This window comes from Lichenostomus cassidix, unplaced genomic scaffold, assembly GCF_008360975.1.
Source record: "Lichenostomus cassidix isolate B80296 unplaced genomic scaffold, HeHo_3.0 HiC_scaffold_533, whole genome shotgun sequence".
NCBI lineage: Eukaryota > Metazoa > Chordata > Aves > Passeriformes > Meliphagidae > Lichenostomus > Lichenostomus cassidix.
In genome coordinates this window covers 64,133-86,693 of record NW_028148008.1, presented here as the reverse complement: position 1 = coordinate 86,693, position 22,561 = coordinate 64,133, and the positions used below count along the sequence as shown (strand labels likewise).

Genomic DNA, 22,561 nt, shown 5'->3' with positions numbered 1-22,561 from the left:
CCCTAACCCTAACCCGACACCCTAACCCTAACCCTAACCCTAACCCTAACCCGACACCCTAACCCGACACCCTAACCCTAACCCTAACCCTAACCCTAACCCGACACCCTAACCCTAACCCTAACCCTAACCCGACACCCTAACCCTAACCCTAACCCTACACCCTAACCCTAACCCTAACCCTAACCCGACACCCTAACCCCTAACCCGACACCCTAACCCTAACCCTACACCCTAACCCTAACCCGACACCCTAACCCTAACCCGACACCCTAACCCTAACCCTACACCCTAACCCGACACCCTAACCCTAACCCTAACCCTAACCCGACACCCTAACCCTAACCCGACACCCTAACCCGACACCCTAACCCGACACCCTAACCCGACACCCTAACCCGACACCCTAACCCTAACCCGACACCCTAACCCTAACCCTACACCCTAACCCTAACCCGACACCCTAACCCTAACCCGACACCCTAACCCTAACCCGACACCCTAACCCTAACCCTAACCCTAACCCTAACCCTAACCCTAACCCTAACCCTAACCCTAACCCAACCCTAACCCTAACCCTAACCCTAACCCTAACCCTAACCCTAACCCTAACCCTACACCCTAACCCGACACCCTAACCCTAACCCTAACCCGACACCCTAACCCTAACCCGACACCCTAACCCTAACCCTAACCCTAACCCGACACCCTAACCCTAACCCGACACCCTAACCCGACACCCTAACCCTAACCCTAACCCGACACCCTAACCCGACACCCTAACCCGACACCCTAACCCTAACCCGACACCCTAACCCGACACCCTAACCCGACACCCTAACCCGACACCCTAACCCGACACCCTAACCCGACACCCTAACCCGACACCCTAACCCTAACCCGACACCCTAACCCTAACCCGACACCCTAACCCGACACCCTAACCCGACACCCTAACCCTAACCCTAACCCGACACCCTAACCCGACACCCTAACCCGACACCCTAACCCGACACCCTAACCCGACACCCTAACCCAACCCTAACCCGACACCCTAACCCTAACCCTAACCCGACACCCTAACCCGACACCCTAACCCGACACCCTAACCCGACACCCTAACCCGACACCCTAACCCTAACCCGACACCCTAACCCTAACCCGACACCCTAACCCGACACCCTAACCCGACACCCTAACCCTAACCCTAACCCTAACCCTAACCCTAACCCTAACCCTAACCCTAACCCTAACCCCTAACCCCTAACCCCTAACCCTAACCCGACACCCTAACCCTAACCCGACACCCTAACCCTAACCCTAACCCCTAAACCCTAACCCTAAACCCTAACCCGACACCCTAACCCGACACCCTAACCCGACACCCTAACCCGACACCCTAACCCTAACCCGACACCCTAACCCTAACCCTAACCCGACACCCTAACCCTAACCCGACACCCTAACCCTAACCCTAACCCGACACCCTAACCCGACACCCTAACCCGACACCCTAACCCGACACCCTAACCCGACACCCTAACCCTAACCCGACACCCTAACCCGACACCCTAACCCGACACCCTAACCCTAACCCGACACCCTAACCCGACACCCTAACCCGACACCCTAACCCGACACCCTAACCCGACACCCTAACCCTAATCCGACACCCTAACCCTAACCCGACACCCTAACCCTAACCCTAACCTGACACCCTAACCCGACACCCTAACCCTAACCCGACACCCTAACCCTAACCCGACACCCTAACCCGACACCCTAACCCTAACCCGACACCCTAACCCGACACCCTAACCCGACACCCTAACCCTAACCCGACACCCTAACCCGACACCCTAACCCGACACCCTAACCCTAACCCGACACCCTAACCCGACACCCTAACCCGACACCCTAACCCGACACCCTAACCCTAACCCGACACCCTAACCCTAACCCGACACCCGACACCCTAACCCGACACCCTAACCCGACACCCAAACCCAACCCTAACCCGACACCACCCGACACCCTAACCCACCCTAACCCGACACCCTAACCCGACACCCTAACCCGACACCCTAACCCTAACCCGACACCCTAACCCGACACCCTAACCCGACACCCTAACCCGACACCCTAACCCTAACCCTAACCCTAACCCTAACCCTAGTTAATGACCCGGGCCGAGCGCCTGTGTTCGCCAGCTGAGAAAGATGGCCGAGCAGCCACGTTAGGGCCTTCTCGCAATGGCCTTGGGAGGCTCTTTCCAGCGGCAGTGTGCCTGCAGCTGCAGGCCCTTTAGATCTCGAAAGCCTAACCCTAGCCCTAACCCTAAGCCTAGCCCTAGTTAATGACCCGGGCCAAGCGCCTGTGTTCGCCAGCTGAGAAAGATGGCGGAGCAGCCACGTTAGGGCCTTCTCGCAATGGCCTTGGGAGGCTCTTTCCAGCGGCAGTGTGCCTGCAGCTGCAGGCCCTTTAGATCTCTCAAGCCTAACCCTAGCGCTGACCCTAAGCCTAGCCCTAGTTAATGACCCGGGCCAAGCGCCTGTGTTCGCCAGCTGAGAAAGCTGGCGGAGCAGCCACGTTAGGGCCTTCTCGCAATGGCCTTGGGAGGCTCTTTCCAGCGGCAGTGTGCCTGCAGCTGCAGGCCCTTTAGATCTCTCAAGCCTAACCCTAGCGCTGACCCTAAGCCTAGCCCTAGTTAATGACCCGGGCCAAGCGCCTGTGTTCGCCAGCTGAGAAAGCTGGCGGAGCAGCCACGTTAGGGCCTTCTCGCAATGGCCTTGGGAGGCTCTTTCCAGTGGCAGTGTGCTTGCAGCTGCAGGCCCTTTAGATCTCTCAAGCCTAACCCTAGCCCTGACCCTAAGCCTAGCCCTAGTTAATGACCCGGGCCGAGCGCCTGTGTTCGCCAGCTGAGAAAGATGGTGGAGTAATAAAATATGGTTTTCGCTGTTGGTGTGCCTTGCCCCCAGTGGGCTTCGGGAGCTCCGGTCGGGCCGAGCTGGACCCTACCGGCTCTCCGGGCTAGCGGTCCCAGTTCTCCTAGGCTCTGCCCAGGCGGCAGTTGCAGTCAGTCCCAGGGTCGCCCTATGGGTGAAGAGACCCAGGCACAGAGGCCAGCGCCTGCCACGCAGCTAGGCGAATCAGTCCGAGAGCCCCTCGAGATTAAACCAGTCCCAGGCAGTGGAGAGGGTGCAAGGAGTCTTTATTGTTGGGTTAGCAAGCAGCGAGGAGCAGGGGAGACGCGTCGCTTCGACCTCTCCAGGCAGCTCGGGGGAGACGCTTCCGGCACGGAGTGCAGAGGGGTCTCCTAGCAACGGGGTTGCTGAGCCGAGCAGCCTCGAGCAAGCGCGGGACACAATGTTTTCAAGGGCGCCACGGGGTTTCCGGGGCGGGAATGCAGGGGCGGAGCCAACCGGGCTCGGGGACACTTTGAGGGACAACAGGGGGAGCAAATCAAGAACAACTGGGGTGGGGAGTACACTTAACCAATGGGAGCAGGGTAGCAACAGAACATTCGGGGAACTGGGCGGCAACAGGGGAGGAGACGGGGAGAGTACAGCAAACTTTGAACAAATCAACTTGACACAAACTTTTGGTGGGAGGGAGAGTACGGCTCAAAGCTCGGCCTCCTCCGAGCCCCATGAGATGGTGTCATCAGTGGCATCCGCTTGTACGGGATTGACCACTGGGCATTGGGACTTGGGATCGGCAGCCTCGGGCTGCCGTACTACTACACCTCCCCCTTTCTTTTTAAATAAAGAACGAAAATAATTAACTAAGTAACGCTTAATGAGGGCAAAAGAAGCAATAATTAACACGAGCGCAATTAAGACGATTAAGCAGTCTTTGAGAAGGGTGGCTCCCCACTCTGGCAGTCCAAGTCCTTTCAGGACCTTGTGGGCCCATCCTCCCACGGTCGAGAGCGTAGTATTGATGGCTCTGTGGACTCCGTCGACTGTATTTTCAAACCAAAGGCTCGACTCAAATGTGATGCTCTGTAGCAGGGAGTCCATGTCCTGGAGCCTCTGGTGAATCGACCGGCTTCGGGAGGAAATGTTGAAGCAGCACATCCCCTCAAATTGCTGGCAACCGTGGCCATGGGCAAGAAGAAGGAAATCAATTGCCACTCTATTCTGTAAAGTTGCCTGCCTGGTCAACTGCTCATCTTTTAAGAGGTCCGAAATGGCTTCTGAGGTCAACCGGACCTGCTTCGACACCCAACACTCCAAATTGCCAACCTCTCCAAGGGCCTTGGCTGCAGCAACCCAAGGCAGGAAGGCAGACACTGCAATTCTTTTGCCCTTTGACCAATGATAAATTTCAGTGCTGCAATCATTGTCAATTGCTCTATTTGGGATCGAATAGTTTTGACCCGCTGGCAGGTGGGTCATGTTGGGCGTCGAGAGGGTCAGATGGCCAAATGTGCACGGGCCTCCCACAAGGTGAGAGGGAACACCTGCCCAGGCGCGCTCCCCACAGATAAGAAAAAGTCCCTCAGGAAGCCTAATCGGGTGGGGGTAGTGCGAATCCGGAGACGAAGGCGCTTTAACGTGGGCAATATGGATACACCAATTTTTTGCATGATAATTTGGATTGCCTTGTCTCAGCCCCTGGTATAACTTTTGATCTGAAGGATACGGTGTCTGATAATCGAATTGGACACACGCATTTGCTTTCAGCGAGCCAATTAGCTTAAACTCATGGGGCTCTTTGTCCATCTTCGGCTCATTCATTGCCCACTTCTGCCACATCAGAAGAGGGTTCCGAATGGGAAGAGGGAGTTTGAAAAGCTGGCAGTCCTTGTAAAATTCGTAAAAATTTCCTTTTAGATTATAAGTTGATCTCCATAAGGAGACGAGGGACGGTGGGAAGGCGTCTACCTGAACCGGTGCTCCGACCAAGGCAGACGAGAGCGGGTCTCGGACCGCATCAGTAGATAAACACAGGTTGTCATTTTTCATCGCCTTGGCCAAGGTTACCCAGACGTTGGCGGATGGCTGCCTCACGACCCACGTAGTTGTTGGGCTGCAGATGGTCAACAGCAGCAGGGCGCGGATGATGACCGGAACGCGCATTTCTGGGCTGTCAGATGGGGAGCAAACGGAAACATATTAACTTAGGCAATAAGGATGGGGGAAGGAGGAGAAGGGGAACAGGAAAGGCCATAGGAAAAAGGGGGAAGGAGAGTGGGAGGCTGGCTCAGGGTCTCTGCGGACAAGGTCGACAAGCGAGATGGCACGCTTGTGTGGGCGCGGACGCAACCTTCTCGGTGATGGCGGTGGTGTGGCGACCTTCCTCTTCCTCCGCCACTGGGCTTCAGTGACCTCCTTTTTGGGTGGGCGAGGAGAGTAAGGTCTTGCTAGAAGAAATGGTTTCACAAACTTTCCTGGGACCCATCGCAGCCCTTCGGGGGTGGAGACACAGCAGTATCCCCGGCCCCAGATGACTAATGGGAAGGGACCGACAATTTTGAGGGAGTCCGGTTCCTTGACCAGGACAAGGGGGCGCTCCTTCAACTTGGCTCGCTTGCTGTTCGCAAAGTGGCGAACCACCGGGGGGGTCTGGCTCCTTATCGGAGCAATTTAGGACATTTAAACTAAAAAGAGCTCTCGCCAGCCGATTTGCGGGAGACTCTGTCTCTGGCCCCCCTTTTTGTTGAAGCAGCGCCCTCTTGAGGGACTGGTGGACCCTCTCCACCAGGGCCTGACCTGTGGCCGAGTGGGGAATTCCGGTGGTATGGGAGATGCCCCACTGGAGGAAAAATTTCCTCAGAGGTCCAGAGGTGTAACATGGACCATTGTCTGTCTTGATCTCCTTAGGAATACCCAGGACAGCGAAGGCCTGCAGGAAATGCGAAATCGCATCCTTCGCTTTCTCCCCCGTATGCGTGGTGGCAAAGATCACACCGGAAAAGGTGTCAACGCTCACGTGAACAAATTTTTGCCTGCCAAATTCGGGTACGTGTGTCACATCTGCCTGCCAGAGCTCTCCACTGTTAAGTCCTCTGGGATTGATTCCTGATCCCATAGATGTTATGTTGAGGGGTTGACAGTGGGGACAGGCCGCTACAATGGCCTTGGCTTGGTCCACAGTGAGTTCAAACATCCGCCTCAAGGCCGGGACATTTTGATGAAAAAGTGCATGGCTCAACGATGCCTGTTGGAACCGGTCAGGCACATTGGCAGCATGCACCGGCGCAGCGAGCGCGTCTGCCATCCTATTCCCTTCCGAGATGGGACCCGGAAGGTCAGTGTGTGAGCGTACATGCATGACATAGAAAGATTGGTCACGCTGGGAAATGGCTGTTTGTAGCCGTTTGACCAAACTATTTATTTTTGGGTTTGAGGAGCCGGACAGCCAACTGTCCTCAGCCCTAGAGACAATCCCCGCGACATAAGCCGAATCGGTGACTAAATTGAAGGGGCCAGGAAAGCGCTCGAATACCCTGATGACAGCTGCAAGCTCGGCCACTTGAGCGGACCCCGAAACGATTTCGACATCACTTTCCCAAAGCTGAGTCGAGGGGTTCTACCAAGCGATTGCCGATTTTCCAGATGTGCCTGAGCCGTCTGTGAAAAATGTCACGGCATCGAGGGGTTTCATGCTCTGGACCCGTTTAAGAACAATTTGGAGCTGCGATATAGAGAAGATTTTATGTTTTGGATACCAGGTGACTACCTGGCCGGGGAAAGACTCTAAGGCTATTTGCATCTCCTCACTCTTTGCCAATATGAATTCAAAGGATTTGGTGTCAAATGGGACATGGATGTACTTAAACTCACACCCTGCTAGGACGGACAGACGGGACCTCGCTCGTCGAACGAGCTGCGCCGTTTTGTCCTGTAGCATCACCAAAACTCTGGGGGATGAGGCGGGCAAAAAGACCCACTCAATGAGAAGGAGTTTCCGCAGATCCTCCTTCTCTTTGTCATCCCATTGGAAGATGAGACCGTACAGGTGGGGTAACTTTCCAAGTATGGCCAAATTAAAGGGAAATTTCGGGTCACATCTGTGAACGTGACACGTTTTCAGGCGGTTCTGTACCTTTTCGATGACTTGCCGCGCTTCCGGGGTGAGTGTCCTCGGGCTGGTCAGGTCGCGGTCTCCACAAAGGAGGGAAAACAGTGGGATCAAGTCGTCCGTAGGAATTCCAATTAGAGGCCGAATCCAGTTAATTGCGCCACATAGTTGGTGGAGTTCCTGCAGGTTGGAAGGATTATCAATAATTTTAATTGGACAAGGTCTTATTGTCTTTTTCTCAATTTTGGCACCAAGGTATTTCCACGGCGCTGTCACCTGGACCTTTTTGGGCTGAATTTCAAACCCTTCGCTTTCTAGTGCCCCCACGACCCTAGAAAGTGTTGTTCGCAAGATGGAGTCGGTAGGTGAACAGACCAATACATTGTCCATGTAGTGGACGATGATCGACTCAGTTGAGACCTCTCTCACCGGAGACAGAATGCCATCGACATACCACTGGCAGATGGTGGGGGAATTTTTCATCCCTTGCGGGAGCACCATCCAGTGGTAGCGACGCATTGGGCGGTTCCTGTTGATAGAAGGGACAGAAAAAGCGAACCTGGGCGCGTCTGCGGGGTGCAGGGGGATCTGGAAGAAGCAGTCTTTGATGTCCACCACTGCAATCTTCCAGTCCCGCGGAAGCATTGAAGGGGAGGGCAACCCGGGCTGGAGGGGCCCCATGTCCTCAATGACCTCATTAATTTTTCGCAGGTCGTGGAGGAGCCTCCATTTGGTCCCTCTCGCCTTCTTGATGACGAAGACGGGCGAGTTCCATGGGCTGGTTGAGGGCACGATGTGCCCCTTTTCCAGTTGCTCCTCAACGAGCTGTTCGAGCGCTCTTAATTTTTCGATGGGGAGGGGCCACTGTTCGACCCAGACCGGTTTGTCTGTGAGCCAATTCAAGGGCTGGGTCGGGCTCTCTCCAGTGACCCCTAGGAAAAATCCCGAGCCGGGGCCAATTGGACTCGGGTCCCCCATTGGGACATGGTGTCTCTCCCCCACAGGTTGATCCCTGCATTAATGATGAAGGGGCGCACGGTGGCAATGCGCCCCTCGGGCCCTTCAATTAAAACGGAGTGGGAACTCCGCTCCGCAGGGGCGTATCCTCCCACACCTTTAAGCGAGTGCGGCACAGGCTCTTTGGCCCACGCCTTCGGCCAACTCGCTGAGGAGATGACCGTGACGTCTGCCCCTGTGTCTAACATGCCAGAAAGGGAGACACTAGTTCCCCCTTCCTGGGAAAGGCCGCAAGTGAGCATTGGTCTGTTATTTCCTACCGTCCACGACCAGGCAACTAGCGGGATGTCCGTGCAACTAGCATGGTGCGGAATGACTTTGATCCTAGCAACGGCCTGTTCCTCAAGGAGATTAAGAGAGGGGTCGGCAACAAAAACCTGGGCTGGAAAGACCCCATCTCGGTCCACTCTGACCAAGGAAGGGAGAATGGAAAGTCCCTCGGGTCCAGCGTCTGCGTCTGTAAGAACGAAAATAGATCGGTCAGGAAAGTCACAATGCAATTTAAGAATAAAAGAGTCTTGTCCGGAGAGTTGTGTGTCTTCGTCGACCCAGGCATGGTGGAATCCGTCGAGATAATTTTGCCAAGGGTCGAAGCCGGCCGGTGTGTAGCAGTGTGAGGCCGGCCTCTCACGCTGCTTGTTTAGTTTCCCTGGCCATCAGGGGAAGGAAATGGGAGGGAGGTAGGGTCAGGAAGGGAAGAGGGGGAAGGATGCTGGGCGGGGCAGGGGCAGGAGAATGGGAGAATTTAGGGATCTCTTCTGCTGGGGTGGTGCAACCCGCGGCGTAGTGTCCCCGCTTCCCGCAGCGGTTGCAGATGGTGTAGGGGCTGCGAAGGGCCAGCGCTTGCGAGGTGTTTATGTTGAGGGCCTTCACGGCGGCCAGCCGCCGGCATGCGCTGACCATCTGGGCGATGGTGGGCCTCGGGTCATGGGGGAGCGACAGGATAATTTCCTTACAGATGGTGTTCGCCCTCGTGATGGCACCATCAACCAGCAGCTGGTCTCGGATGGTATGGTCAGGTACCTGATGGTCAATCGCCTGCTTGAGTTTATCTACGAAAGTAGAAAAGGCTTCATCCGGGCCTTGGAAGGTCTCTAAATATGGGATGGTAGGGGCATCCCCTGGAGGGATACCAAGCAGGACCCTTTCTGCAGCACCGGCCAAGGACACAAGAATATCTATAGGAATCTCGCTGGCTTGTTTCTGGGGCTTGAAATAGTCCCCTTCGCCCAGTAATAAATCAAAGGTCGGGCCATTTGGCGTGCCGTACCCTGGAAGCAGTTGCTCTAATCCCCAAATTTGTCACTTCCATTCTTCCTCCCATTCTTGGTACTCAACGGGAGAAAGAAGGCAGGACATTACTAATTTTATATCAGTGGGGACTAGAGGGACGCCTGTGAGTGTGGCGTGTAGAACTGCTTTGAAATAATTTGAATGCCGGCCAAACTCCTTTTGCATTTTGGCCAGGTCTTTGAGTACAGCACGGTCAAAGGGCTCGTACCGAGGGCGATTGCCTGTCCAGGAAACATGAACCGGGGCTGCGAGAGGTGCCTGGAGGTCTCCCAGTTCCGCATTGAGGGGCTGACCATTCCGGACCGAGTCAGAGGACCCATCCAAGATGGCCTCCTTCCGGTCAGGGACCGGTGGAGGACCAACCAAGATGGCGTCCTTCCGGCAAGGACCGGAAGAGGATCTGTGGGAACTCGGAAGACCCGCCTCCAGGGAGGGGTTTGGAAGGGGAGGAGCGCAGGGAGGGGAAACCGATGAAGGTTCCGGGGAGGAGTCGAGGAATAGGTGGGGTTTGGGTAGGGGAAGGGAAGTGGGAGGGGTTTGGAGAAAGAGGTTGGACGCGGGGGTGGAGAGATTTGAGGAGGGGGTGTGCCCGCACGGAGATGTCGCGACCGCCCAGGGGGAGGGGTCGGGGTAGGATGGTGGCGGAAAAACTGAGGAAGAAGAAGCGGGAAAACGAGGGATGGGGGATGGGGATACCACGCGGTCGGCGCCATTTTGGCGCTCACCGCCGCCCTTTTGTGGTTCCCCGGGAAGGTCGAAATGAACATGGCGGGGTGCATGGGGAGCTACAGGGAGAGAATTAACTGGGGTAGAGGGGTTAAGGTAGGCAGGATTGGGGCTGCTTGAGAGGGGCGCGCGCTTATCACCCTCCCAAGCGGGGTTAGAAGCAGCCGGGGGAGCGCCGGGAACTAGGTGAGACTCCCGAGCCCATAGGCTTTCTGGGCTGCTCTGGTTGCCTCGTGCAGGATGGGGGCTAGGGTTAGAGAGGGAACGTAGAGAGGGGTTAGGAGAAACTCCACCGCTTTTAGAAAAGGAGGGACGGAAAGCTAAAAAGATCTGATGTAGGAGACCAAAAAATTGCGAAACTCTCGGATCATTCCAATTAAAGTTGGGCTGGAACATTAGAGCTCGCACTCGACGCCAGAAAGGATAGGAATTGGCGTCGGCGGGGGAAACATCGGGGATTTCGGAAAAAATAAACTTAACAAAACGTTTCAAAAGCGGATGGGAGAACGAAAAACCGGCACTACAGAGGAGGGTTTTAACATTAACATAAAATTCCCGCTGGGGTTTTGTTAGTTTAACACCCATTTTTCCACCCGAAAATGAGGGAAAAACTAAACAAACTGGTACCCGGTGACTCCGAAGGAGAAAATTAATAGAAGGAGCTAAGCCCAGGGACCCCTTCCCCGGTCCAACTTACCCGAACGAAAGGCGAAGTCACTGGTTCTTGAGGCTCTGCGGGGGTAGGCGAATTTGTGAGGAGCGCACCTCGAAATCGAAGGCGCTACGACTCACTGCAGCGACAGGCGTCCAACAATACCACTCTTCTCCTCAAAAGGGCGAGGTGAGGTCGGAGGGTGACGTTGGGCGCCACTTAATAAAGTATGGTTTTCGCTGTTGGTTTGCCTTGCCCCCAATGGGCTTCGGGAGCTCCGGTCGGGCCGAGCTGGACCCTACCGGCTCTCCGGGCTAGCGGTCCCAGTTCTCCTAGGCTCTGCCCAGGCGGCGGTTGCAGTCAGTCCCAGGGTCGCCCTATGGGTGAAGAGACCCAGGCACAGAGGCCAGCGCCTGCCACGCAGCTAGGCGAATCAGTCCGAGAGCCCCTCGAGATTAAACCAGTCCCAGGCGGTGGAGAGGGTGCAAGGCGTCTTTATTGTTGGGTTAGCAAGCAGCGAGGAGCAGGGGAGACGCGTCGCTTCGACCTCTCCAGGCAGCTCGGGGGAGACGCTTCCGGCACGGAGTGCAGAGGGGTCTCCTAGCAACGGGGTTGCTGAGCCGAGCAGCCTCGAGCAAGCGCGGGACACAATGTTTTCAAGGGCGCCACGGGGTTTCCGGGGCGGGAATGCAGGGGCGGAGCCAACCGGGCTCGGGGACACTTTGAGGGACAACAGGGGGAGCAAATCAAGAACAACTGGGGTGGGGAGTACACTTAACCAATGGGAGCAGGGTAGCAACAGAACATTCGGGGAACTGGGCGGCAACAGGGGAGGAGACGGGGAGAGTACAGCAAACTTTGAACAAATCAACTTGACACAAACTTTTGGTGGGAGGGAGAGTACGGCTCAAAGCTCGGCCTCCTCCGAGCCCCATGAGATGGTGTCATCAGTGGCATCCGCTTGTACGGGATTGACCACTGGGCATTGGGACTCGGGATCGGCAGCCTCGGGCTGCCGTACTACTACAGCTGTGGACACCATGGAGCTGGGAGGGCTGCTGGGAAAGGGTCCAGGGGCAGCAGCCTGGAACCCTGCCAGCCCTGGGGCTGAGGGCACCTGGGTGACACCAAATCCCACCTGGCACACGGCATGTCCCTGCAGCCTTGTGTGCCTCAGCATCGATTGGGAAGTGTGTGGGATACAGAACTTGCCCATTATCTGCATTTTTTGTAAATCCAATGCATTTCCTGGTCTCCTTGGGATGTTCCCTATGGCACAGTGCAGTGAGGCTACAGGGGTGTGGGGAGAGAAGAAACCTGAAAGTTACTGATGGAAAAATGCCCCGTTCTTTCCAGCTAGCTCAATGGCTTCCCTTCATGAAGTTGCCTTGCTTGTTTTATCCCATGTTATTTTGGAGCTGAACTGACATAACTGGACTGCAGCTCAGTAAATCTCAAACTCATATTGGCTAGACTCGTGGAATAAAATAACCTCTATATAAATCAGCATTTTTTTGTGCTAACATAAGTGTGGAACGCTGGGAAAGAAAAATCTGAATTCTGGTACTTGATCTCCTTGACCTCCTGCAAGTACAGGTATGGTGTATTTCAAATAACTGCCCTACAGGGGGAAAATGTCTTTTGTTATTTAAATCTGTGCTATTTGATTGCAATTTATGACTAAACATTTATATTTATGCCTAAATATTCTGTGTAGCTGAATCACAAGGCATGTGTGTATATTCAGCCTGGTGACTGTAGGGAGTAACAGTGATAGACAACTTAGAGAATGATCCAACCAGGAGCTGATGTGACCAATGAATTGTAATAGATGTCAGTAGTTTGAGTGATTGTCATCCATCCACATGAAGCTAATGGTGACAGCCTGTGCAATGTGAAGCATGGGAAACTAGTGCGGAGTACTAATTTACTTTTTAATGGAACAGCTGGAGATTGCCTTTCCCACCTTAAAAACACTCTGGAGCAACTATTTTTGCAATCTTATGTTTGTTAGCTGGTTTTTTTTTTATTTTTTTAATGACCCAGATATAGAACTTGAGGAGCCAGCTGTGTATGTTGTGCTGCACCAAGGTTTGGACTGGACTGTCCCTGGCTATGAATTCCTCATGCTTTTACGTGAATGTTGAGCAGAAACATTCTTGACCCCCTATTAGAATCAGGGGTATTAACGGAAGAGATGTAGAACATAGAGGAAAAATGGGCAGCTTTCATTTTTCAGTTGTAGTTATGCTGCTGCAACAGTAGACTAGCATGGTGATAAATCAAGATTCCCGAATCACTCACAGATATCAAGCATCCCTTTTTTATTTGCTATCTTATGACTATTAGTCATAACTTGCTTTCCTATTGAAATACAGTGGATTGTGGGGGGATAAGGGGGAATAACACTGAAGTAAGGAAGCTGCTCAGCTGTGTTTGAGGCACAATGAAACTAATTGTGCTAATAACACCTTGTGTTTAATACTTCTTTGAACCTGACTCTGAATGTCTTCTATAATTAACATTGATCCAAAACCCATCAAAGTTAACTAAACAATGACTGCAGGACTTGGAGGGTTTTTCTTTTTTTCTTTTTTTTCAGAGAAGCATAACTTTCTTCAAAATAAATACAAAACTGGCCTAGATCCCATCAGACCCACATTTCCTGACCTGCTTTCTGTCTCTTGTCAAATAATCCTTGACGTTTCTTTGGTTGTTGGGGGATGAGGACCCATTTTTGCCTTTACCACACCTTAATTTTTTAGCTAAAGTTAAAAATTAAGTTAGATTTTCTACTCTCTCTCATCTTCCTTTTAAACTTTTCCAACATTTACAACTGTTTCCCTTTCATACAGGTATCTACTTTCTTTTTCTGACCTGGTGGGTTTTGTTGTTTCTTCCTTTTGTGCTTCTCCAACTTTTCACTCCTTTTATCTCCTTCACTCTTTATTCCCCTGATCTGGTCTCTATCTTTCTGACCTTTTTCAGTAAATTTTAGTGATCTGGCAAATCAAAGCCAACTGCAAATATGCTTGCATTCACATGCCAGCTGTTGTAAAGAGACATGATTTCACTCAAAGAAATTGATAGAAACAGTACCACCCAAACTAAACCAGAGTTTAAGATGCTGGTGGAACAGACTTTTCATCAGGGAAAAAAAAAAGTGTCCTGTCATTTGGATTATTTATGTGCTATTCTTTACTAGTTTAGTACTGCTTTTTTGGATACAATTTTGGTGAGGACAAAGTTGTGGAAGCAGAAGCAAACTGTTTATTAGTTACGAGTCAGCTGAGTCCAGTATCTGTCTCCCTCCTCAAGAGCCGAGCACACCCTCACCCTTCAACCAAATGGCTATATTTTATACCCTGTCCTGGCCAGGGCAGTCCCTGTCCCCTTTCCCATTGGCTGGGTACTTGGGAACTCAACATTCTCTCCCAAGCGCCTGCTTTTTGTCACCCCCCATCATCCCACCTCCCTCTCAGTCAAGTCTTCAACCCTGCCCCTCTCCCAGCTCACAGCAACAGCCAACAAACCCACCAAGAGGTCCACCATAACTGCTGCTTTCCCCCAGTAGTGGGGTCTTCCCTTTCGAAGGCAAATATATCTCTGCTGTTTTCTGCTATTGGACATGTCCAAAATGCATCTTTCAAGTCAATTACACTGATCCACGTATGATTATGGGGAATCTTGCTTAGTCAAGTATATGGATTAGGGACTACTGGGTGGCATGCTTGTACAAGTTCATTTATTCCCTCAAATCTTGAAGAAATCTGTATGTCCCATCTGGTTTCCTGACTGGTAAGATAGGGGTATTATAAGGGGACATGCAGGGTTCTAGTAATCCATCCTTTAAAGGTTCATCAATTGTATTCTGTAATCCCCTCCTTCCTTCCAGAGATATGGGGTACTGTTTTGCCCAGACGGGTTGGCTCCCTTCCTTCAATTTTATTTCCAGGGGAGAGGTATTTGGCCCCCCTCTATTATCTTTAGCCACCCACACCACCGGATTTATTTCCCTCTCATCTTCTATAGTCAATTTAAATAGTTCTACCACCATTCTATCTCCCTTTGGAATTACCCCAATCCCCAACTGCACTTGTAGGTCTCTCCCCAACAGGTTAGTGTCAGCCTCTGGTATTGCTACAAAACTAGATGTTATTTCTTTACCATTTCCCAAAACCATCACTTGTTCTACTGTGGGGGCATGAATCCCTCCCTTTTCACCCCAATTATTCTAGTTTAGTCGGTCCCTTTTACACACGCAAGGGGCGTTTTAATTAAACTTGATCTCTCAGCTCCTGAATCAACCATAAACACATATTCTTCTTCTTGGGGTTCTGATTTTAAATTTTTCAAGGGCTCTTCATGGACCCCAAATGGCTCTTCATTTTGGACCCCGAAAAAAAGTGTCCCTGACACCCCTAATCTTGTGCATAAGCTCCTGATTCCATCATTTGAAAGGTTTTAACCTCTCTATGTAGTTCTGGGCACTCTTTTTGAAAATGTCCCATTTTTCCACAATAGGAACATTTCTTGGGACCTGCCTGCCAGGTGGTCATCAGCTGTCCTCTTCCCTGAGGTCCCCTAACATTAGGCTGAAGGTTTCTCCTGGCCACTCCGCTATCTCTCCCCACCTCATTTCCAGTTTGCTGTTTTAGTACTTGTTCTACAATGGCCACCATTGACTTGATCTTATTTTTCTGTTTTTCATCATCCCTTCTAAAATAAACCTTCTGAGCTTCCTTCAACAATTCACTTAAATCTTTTTCACTCTGTTTTTCCCTAATTTCTTCCTTATATCCGGTCATGCTTTGGTAACAAAATTTACTTTTAATAGTTCTCGGCCTGCAGCACATTCAAGATCTATTCCAGCATACTGCTGCACATTTTTCCTGAGCCTTTGTGACTAGACAGAGGGTGGCTCATCTTGCTGGTGTTTATTTCCAAATGCCTTTTCAAAATTTGGTTCTTTTGGTGCTGCCTCCCTAATTTCCCTTACCACTAATCTTCTATAATCCTCTCCTCAATTGTGTTCTGATCCCATTTAGGTCTTCAAAGGAGGAATTTGTATTCACCAGGTATCCCCCCTTGAACATCGTGTGGATTTTCTCTCTCCCATATTCTAATTTCTGCAATTCTTATCATTTGTCTTTCCTCTGGGGTAAATAGAATTCCTAAAATAGATTGCATTTCCTCCCAGGTATAAATATTTGGGCCTAGGAATTGATCCAGTTGTTCTGCTAGCCCCAAGGGGTCCTCTAATGTATTACTTATTTCCCTTTTAAATTCCCTTACTTCAATACAGTTCAAGGGTACATTTTCAAACCCTACCCCTGCTTGTGCTCCATGCATAGGTACCTCCTTCAGGGGAAACATGGACATATTTGTGTTAGCATCCAAGGTGGTACTTGAAAGGAGAAAGGGGAAATTTTGGATGTTCCTCTTTCATTGTGCTGGTTCTGTAGTTCTACTCCTCTGAGACAGCTGGCCTGTCCTGCTTGGAGATTTTATTGTGTCATTAAAACCGGCCCCACTACATGGGCCTGCCATCTGTGGGGATGAGCCCCACCACACAAATCTGCCATTTTATGGGAACCAGCCCTGCCATTGTCATACCCTTGCTGCTCTGCTGCTTCTGCCTCTGAATTTAAACCATTTAGTCCCCTGTCAGGCACGTAGGGAGGGGGTAGGTGGTTTATGGGATCCCATTTTCCCCCTCTTTCTCTTCCCTTTTAGCTCCCTTAAGCTCTTGGTCATGAATATGGATGAGTATTTTCCCCAGCATGCAGCATAATCCCCTTCTTCTATCTTAAGAGGTTCTTTCATATTCACATAAACATTTAGTGCCTGACATATCCATTTGTCCAATGACCCATACCTTGGCCAGTACGATGAGTCTGGCCCAATAGGTTCGTTTGTCCATTTGAACATACAACAATGGATCATTTTTCCCTGATCCTTCCCCTGGGCACAAGCCAACTCCTCTTGTCCGCAGTTCCTGAGCATCCTCCCTAAAGGACTGTTTGGAGGTATGCGCAGAATGGAGCTCTTCCCTCTCCACTCCTTTGGGCCTTCCTAGTGCAGCTGTTGCCCATTTCGTAACACTCCTCGCAGGACACCTTTCTCTCAAAAACCACTCACTTCATCCCTTTGCTGGCCACACCCCTCGTGGGATAACAGAACTGCAGTTAGAAGGACTCCACGCTCACTTCACAGGCAGTTCTGCGTCTTAAACACACTCACTCAGTGCTGCCTCTCCCAGCCACCCAGATAGTACTTAACAGCCAATTTTCGCACCTGGCTCCTGTGCACAGGTGTTACAGGCTGGCAGGCGTGAACTCTGTCCTTTCTCTGCCTTTTCTCTCCCCTCCTTTGCTTCGAGAGTCCCCTGTCCGGGTCTCACCTGCAGGCCTCATGGGGCAAGGCAGCAGGTCGGGGCTGCTGAAATCAGCAGGGCTCGTCTTCACCTCCTCCCATTGTCCTACCTCACAGGGTCAGAGGTCAAGTATCCAGGATGAGTCTTGGAGCTTGTCCTCATTAAAATTGTATCAAAAAAGTTAGTCCATTTCTAACAAAGTCATGGAAGCAAAAGCAAACTGTTTATTAGTTACGAGTCAGCTGAGTCTGGTGTGTGTCTCCCTCCCCAAGAGCCAAGCACACACACACACCCTTCGACCAAATGGCTATATTTTATACCCTGTCCTGGCCAGGGCAGTCCCTGTCCCCTTTCCCATTGGCTGGGTACTTGGGAACTTAACATTCTCTCCCAACCGCCTGCTTTTTGTCACCCCCCATCATCCCACCTCCCTCTCAGTCAAGTCTTCAACCCTGCCCCTCTCCCAGCTCACAGCAAGAGCCAACAAACCCACCAAGTCAAATCCAAACCAAGCCCAACAACAACTGGTACCTTTCATTATTTAGCTTAGTAACCTTTTGGCTTCAGCAAAATATCACCCATCTCTCATACTGCCCATGCAGGCAGTTGGAACAACATGACATTTAAGGTCCCTCCCAGCCCAAACCCTTCTGTGATTCTATGATCATAACTGAAACCATCTAATTTCATATTGTCCTGTTTTAAAGATGTTTATTGTAATTTTCATTGTGCTTTGTTTCTCTGAAAAATGCAAGTGTAAAGTACATAGTGTGAATTCTTTTTTCCTAGCCATTGCTCCTTCATACTCCTCTTACACATTACAGACTAGGAAGCAGAGAGATTTGCAGAATAAAGTTTCCCTGTTTGTTATTTTCAGACTAAAAGTACTAAATTCTCAATATAAAGAATGGATTCCTTAAAATGCACTTAGTATCTCTTGAAAACTTCAGGAAATGTGTTATCTTAAATGGGGTGATATACCTGCTGCTCCAGCGTTTCCCCAGTTCTGAAATAAGGAACTGGTGAAGAATTAGTGAGACACTAATTAAGGATATTAGTGAACCTTAGATTAGTATTGTGCATAGTACAAGTTGCTCAGCAATTTTCTGTTTTATTAAACTGTCTCTTTCAGTAAGCAGAAACTTCTGGAGGACTTTTTTTTACAAATTTTGGGAAAATCATCAGGCACGTGGAGGACAGAGTCTTAGTTCTTGATGTGAGCATCTCCTTTCTTGTCTGTACCTCATCTGTTTGCCATAAGAAATCAAAGTTTTCTGAAGCTAAATGTTACAATCTTTTACAATAAAGCACAGTGCATGCAGCATAAGGTCTTATTTTGCTAGGAAAGAAAAAAATATAATTAATGAGCTGGCAGCTTATGGCTTCAATAACAGTTGTTACTTGGTTACTTGTCTTGTGTGAGAACAGATCATGTAAGAATTGTACAAGAATACTTCTAAAGATGTAATACTTCTCTGAAGAGTTAATTTTCTAAAACAAGAAAATAGCAACTTAAATTTAGTTGTCTTTGTACATTTTAAATAACATTACATTCTTTTTTTTTTTTTTAATGTTTTCTTTTGGGGAATATTATTTAAAAATAACTAGTTTTAGTAAATGATTTTCCCTAAAGCATACTTCATTGCTTAGGTTATTCTGGTCAGAAATGCAGGAATCAAACACTTGTACACCGAGGCTCCTTGGCTTGTCCATGAAGCTATTCTCAATTGCAGACTGGATGCAGAAATACTCATCTACCACTCAGACTCAATCTTGTTCTGAGTTCTGGCCCAGGGTGGGAGCTCACACCCACTGAACTCATTCACTGATGGGAGCTGTTATCAGGTTCCAGGGAAACATCCGGTAACGGCAGTGTTGGACCAGAAATAATTCTGGTTTTAACTGATCCCTGATTTATCAGTCTAAAACTCTACAGTTCTGTCAAGGGCTTTATTTTGCTTGCTGTTATATTATCAGGCTGGTAGTTGCTTATCTGGGGTTATGGGCTGCCGCCTAGTGAAGAGAAGGGAGAACTTGCTGAAAAAGAGCTGCACTCTAAGAGCCGCATTTCGGTATGGGTTGTAATAGAAAGTAACACTAAAGCCCATGATAAACCTGTAGTAATAGTCATGGAACACACAGTCTTCACACGCAAAAAGAAACAGACAAGTAAGATAATTCCTCTCCTGAGAATTTTTGTGAACAAGAGCTTGGTAACAGCTTGATTTAATAATTTTAGGTTGACTGGTGTAACGTAAAAAGTGTTATTCTGCTTTACCAGGATCTGAAATCTATGGGTGAGTGACAATGGATCCAGTTCAGAATCTCTGTGACTCCCTCAGCTGCAATACTGAGATGCTGCTTTGCCCTGGGGCAGTGCCCAAGTATAGCCCAGACCACCAGGAATAGGGATGCATGTCTGGGATGGATGCCTGGCTGACTCACCCTCCCTCTTGGGCAGATTCAAGATCCTGGTATTTAAACAAAGCATGCATGGGATGGTAAAAGACATTTTTACATCCTGGCGGCTTTTTTACCTTTAGGAAAAACCATAAGGAGTTAGACTTAATTTTCTTGCAACTTAAAAAATAAAGTGATTGCTGTGTGTATGATATGAAATCAAAGGAGAGAATCATGCATCAAGTCAGATTAATTCTAATTTCCATAGTCTCTTTTGGGTCTCCTGAAGTTTTTGCCCAAATTAGACTAGTGTTTTGTTAGATAAATGCAATAGCCTTTCTGCATTCACACTCAGGAGAAACAAGCTCTCTAAGACCATGTTTTATCTGCTCTACTTCAGCAGTCTGCCTTAAGGAAAGATCAATCCTATCTTCAAGTGCCTCTTTAAGATGTAAAGAGGCACTTGATGTAAACTGCCATTTAAGATGTATTTCACGGTAGACCTGAGACCTTGGCATGGGTGAATCTGATACTTGGTGTTTTCCAGTTTATAGTAAATGAGCCTGATGGGGATTTCTGTTTTGTTGGGGCTTTCTGTGTGTTTGTGTGTGTTTTTTAAGGTGGCAGACAGTGTTGTATCAAATTTTAATGAGGACCCCAGCCATATGGAGAGGAAACTCACACAGGTAAGGCTGTAATTGCAGTTAACTGCAAGAAGATGGCATGTGGTCAGTGAGAATTACAGCACTAGTGTAAGGCCACACCAGAAGAACATGTTAATGCTTTAAGTGCTTTCAAATATCCTTAAACAGATTCTAGCGCTTCAGGACAGTAATTATGACTGCTTTCCCATATTGTACAATAATTGCAGACTGTTTGCTTGTTAATAGCATCAAAATACAGACAAATACTTATAAAAAGGCAGCTTATTTTTTCCAGATGACACTGGGGAAACACTTGAATAATCTACAAGCAAAATGTTTTACTTTTTTTACTTACTTGTTGAAAGAAAATTAATTTTTTTCTAAGTTGTAGGATGGCATTGGAAGATTAAGCTTTAGTTCCTTTCACTTACTGCATGTGGACACTTGACAGTCATTACTAATGAAGTGCTGCTTAGCTGCTTAATAAATCTTTCCCTTCAGCTTCCTGTAGAAGTTTTAATTCAACTAGTTTAAAACAAATGATCATCGTTTATTTTGGTTTAGAGTTTTTTATGACACTTGGTTGGGGGTTGTTTGTTGAAAATGAATGCTTTTCTCAAGGAAGGCTTCAACATTTAAGGTGTTTTCCTTTAGGTTATGCTAAATGTTAGTGGACAAACTGATTTCTTCTACGGCTGCCATGCCAGTTTAACTTGTAACATGCTGTGGACTGGCTGGTAACACTGCTAACACATATCATGGTGTTGGACTTTTTTAAGAGCTAAGTGCAGCTACTCAACCTGTTCTCAGCTGGTGTTTGCAAATCAGTCACTGGCAAATAGAAATTCATGTCCTGTGCCAGTAGGAACTGTGCTGGTGTACAGGAAATCCACATCTGAGACTCCCCAGCAGAGCTGACTTAACGAGATGCGGCAAGAGGGAAACTCACGGCACTCTCAATATGAGATATAAAGTAAGCTCCATTTTATTTCACCAAACGAGAGACTTATATACTGTTACAGATATTTCTAATTATAGATACACACACACACCTGCAGCTGTTCTCACACATTCAGGGATCCTCCTGCTAACTCCCTTATTCCTTTCTCATAACACTTCTGACTCCTAATCTTTCTCATGGCATTCTTCCCACAGAACATTCTCAGGCAAACAAACCACTGCAGCTTGTTGGAATTTTACTGAGGCCTGGGAATACTGAAGCCTTGCTCAGCCCTGCTCAGTTAGCATGAGTTTTGCTGGAAAACTGCGTTTTCCAACAATTCCCCCATTTCGCTTGTGAGAACAGATGTTGTCTGTTGTCAGATTAATTTGCTTTGCTATAAGTAATCGTTATTATTAGAATTGTTATAAAGTTATCTAAGGAAATTTCACTAGTTAGATATGTTGCCATGGTCTAGAAATTGTCATTACTGAAAACATTCACTTCACAGGTAAAACTTAGAGAACCTTTTCCGGACAAGGACCCTAAGTTTACTTGGAAGAAGGTTTAGCTTTTATAAACTCAATTTGGTAAATGAAAATTATTTGATCACATTTTGATGTAGAACACTTTGGGACTCATGGCATGTTTCCCAGCCAGTTAGAACCAAAGCTTGGCCAGAACTTAGGTGCTAAGTGGAAGGGTTTTCTTAGAACATCTTATAAACAAGCTTTGATTAATATCAATAAGGAGAGTATCATAACATGTTACCATTTTGTAGATAGCTATATAAGGTGAGATGAAATATTTGAAAATAGTAGATATTATTACTTGACTTTAACTAAAAAGATAAAACTGCAAAGCTTTTGTGAATAGTAATATAAACTAACAAATTTAAAACTCAAAATTAATATCACTAAAAATGAATAAAACTTAATCTTAATAAATCTTATTTTAAACTAACGAATAGGACTTAACTATAATGAAATTTAAAATTGATATCACTTTAACAACTTAACTCTAACAAGATTTAAAACTTAGAATTTAAAATTAACATCACTTAATATTACTTAACAGAATTTTAACTTTAACAGAACTTACAACTTAATAGAATTTAAATTCACTATTACTTAACTTTAATAGAATCTATGCTTAACTAAAGATACTTAACAAGTAATTTAAACTATTCAGCATAACTTCACTCACAGGTTTTCATTCACACATTAAAACTCCCAAGAAATCAAAATCACACTCTCATCAATCAGGCTTCATTTACACATTAAAGCATTCAACACACTCTCAGTAGGCCTACAACATTCACACATACACACAAATGCTTTAGCAAAATTCAACTTTTCGTTTAAAGCTTTAGTATTCAAGGTGTTATTATTTTTTATCAGGATAATATCTTGTTACAATGCTTCTTTATTAGTAAATTGCTGGAAATAGGTTTTGGCCTGTTGGTCAATACGTGGCAATGGATG

General features: G+C 48.4%; 1 protein-coding gene and 1 long non-coding RNA gene across 2 annotated transcripts; one reads left to right on the top strand and one right to left on the bottom strand.

Annotated features, from left to right (window-relative positions):
* Window positions 1–3,436: 3,436 nt before the first annotated feature.
* On the bottom strand, window positions 3,437–8,234 carry LOC146420385 (uncharacterized). The gene is made up of 6 exons (XM_085048329.1): window positions 8,032–8,234; window positions 7,054–7,867; window positions 6,792–6,868; window positions 5,392–5,577; window positions 3,966–5,091; window positions 3,437–3,902 (listed from the first exon to the last, which is right to left on the bottom strand). The coding sequence occupies exons 1-6, from the start codon at window positions 8,232–8,234 to the stop codon at window positions 3,624–3,626; spliced, it is 2,685 nt and encodes an 894-aa protein (XP_084904455.1). The 3' UTR covers window positions 3,437–3,623.
* A 9,989-nt stretch (window positions 8,235–18,223) lies between these two features.
* On the top strand, window positions 18,224–20,657 carry LOC146420384 (uncharacterized). The gene is made up of 3 exons (XR_014849168.1): window positions 18,224–18,309; window positions 19,375–19,567; window positions 20,114–20,657. It is a non-coding gene; the product is annotated as an uncharacterized LOC146420384 (long non-coding RNA).
* The last annotated feature ends 1,904 nt before the right edge of the window (window positions 20,658–22,561 follow it).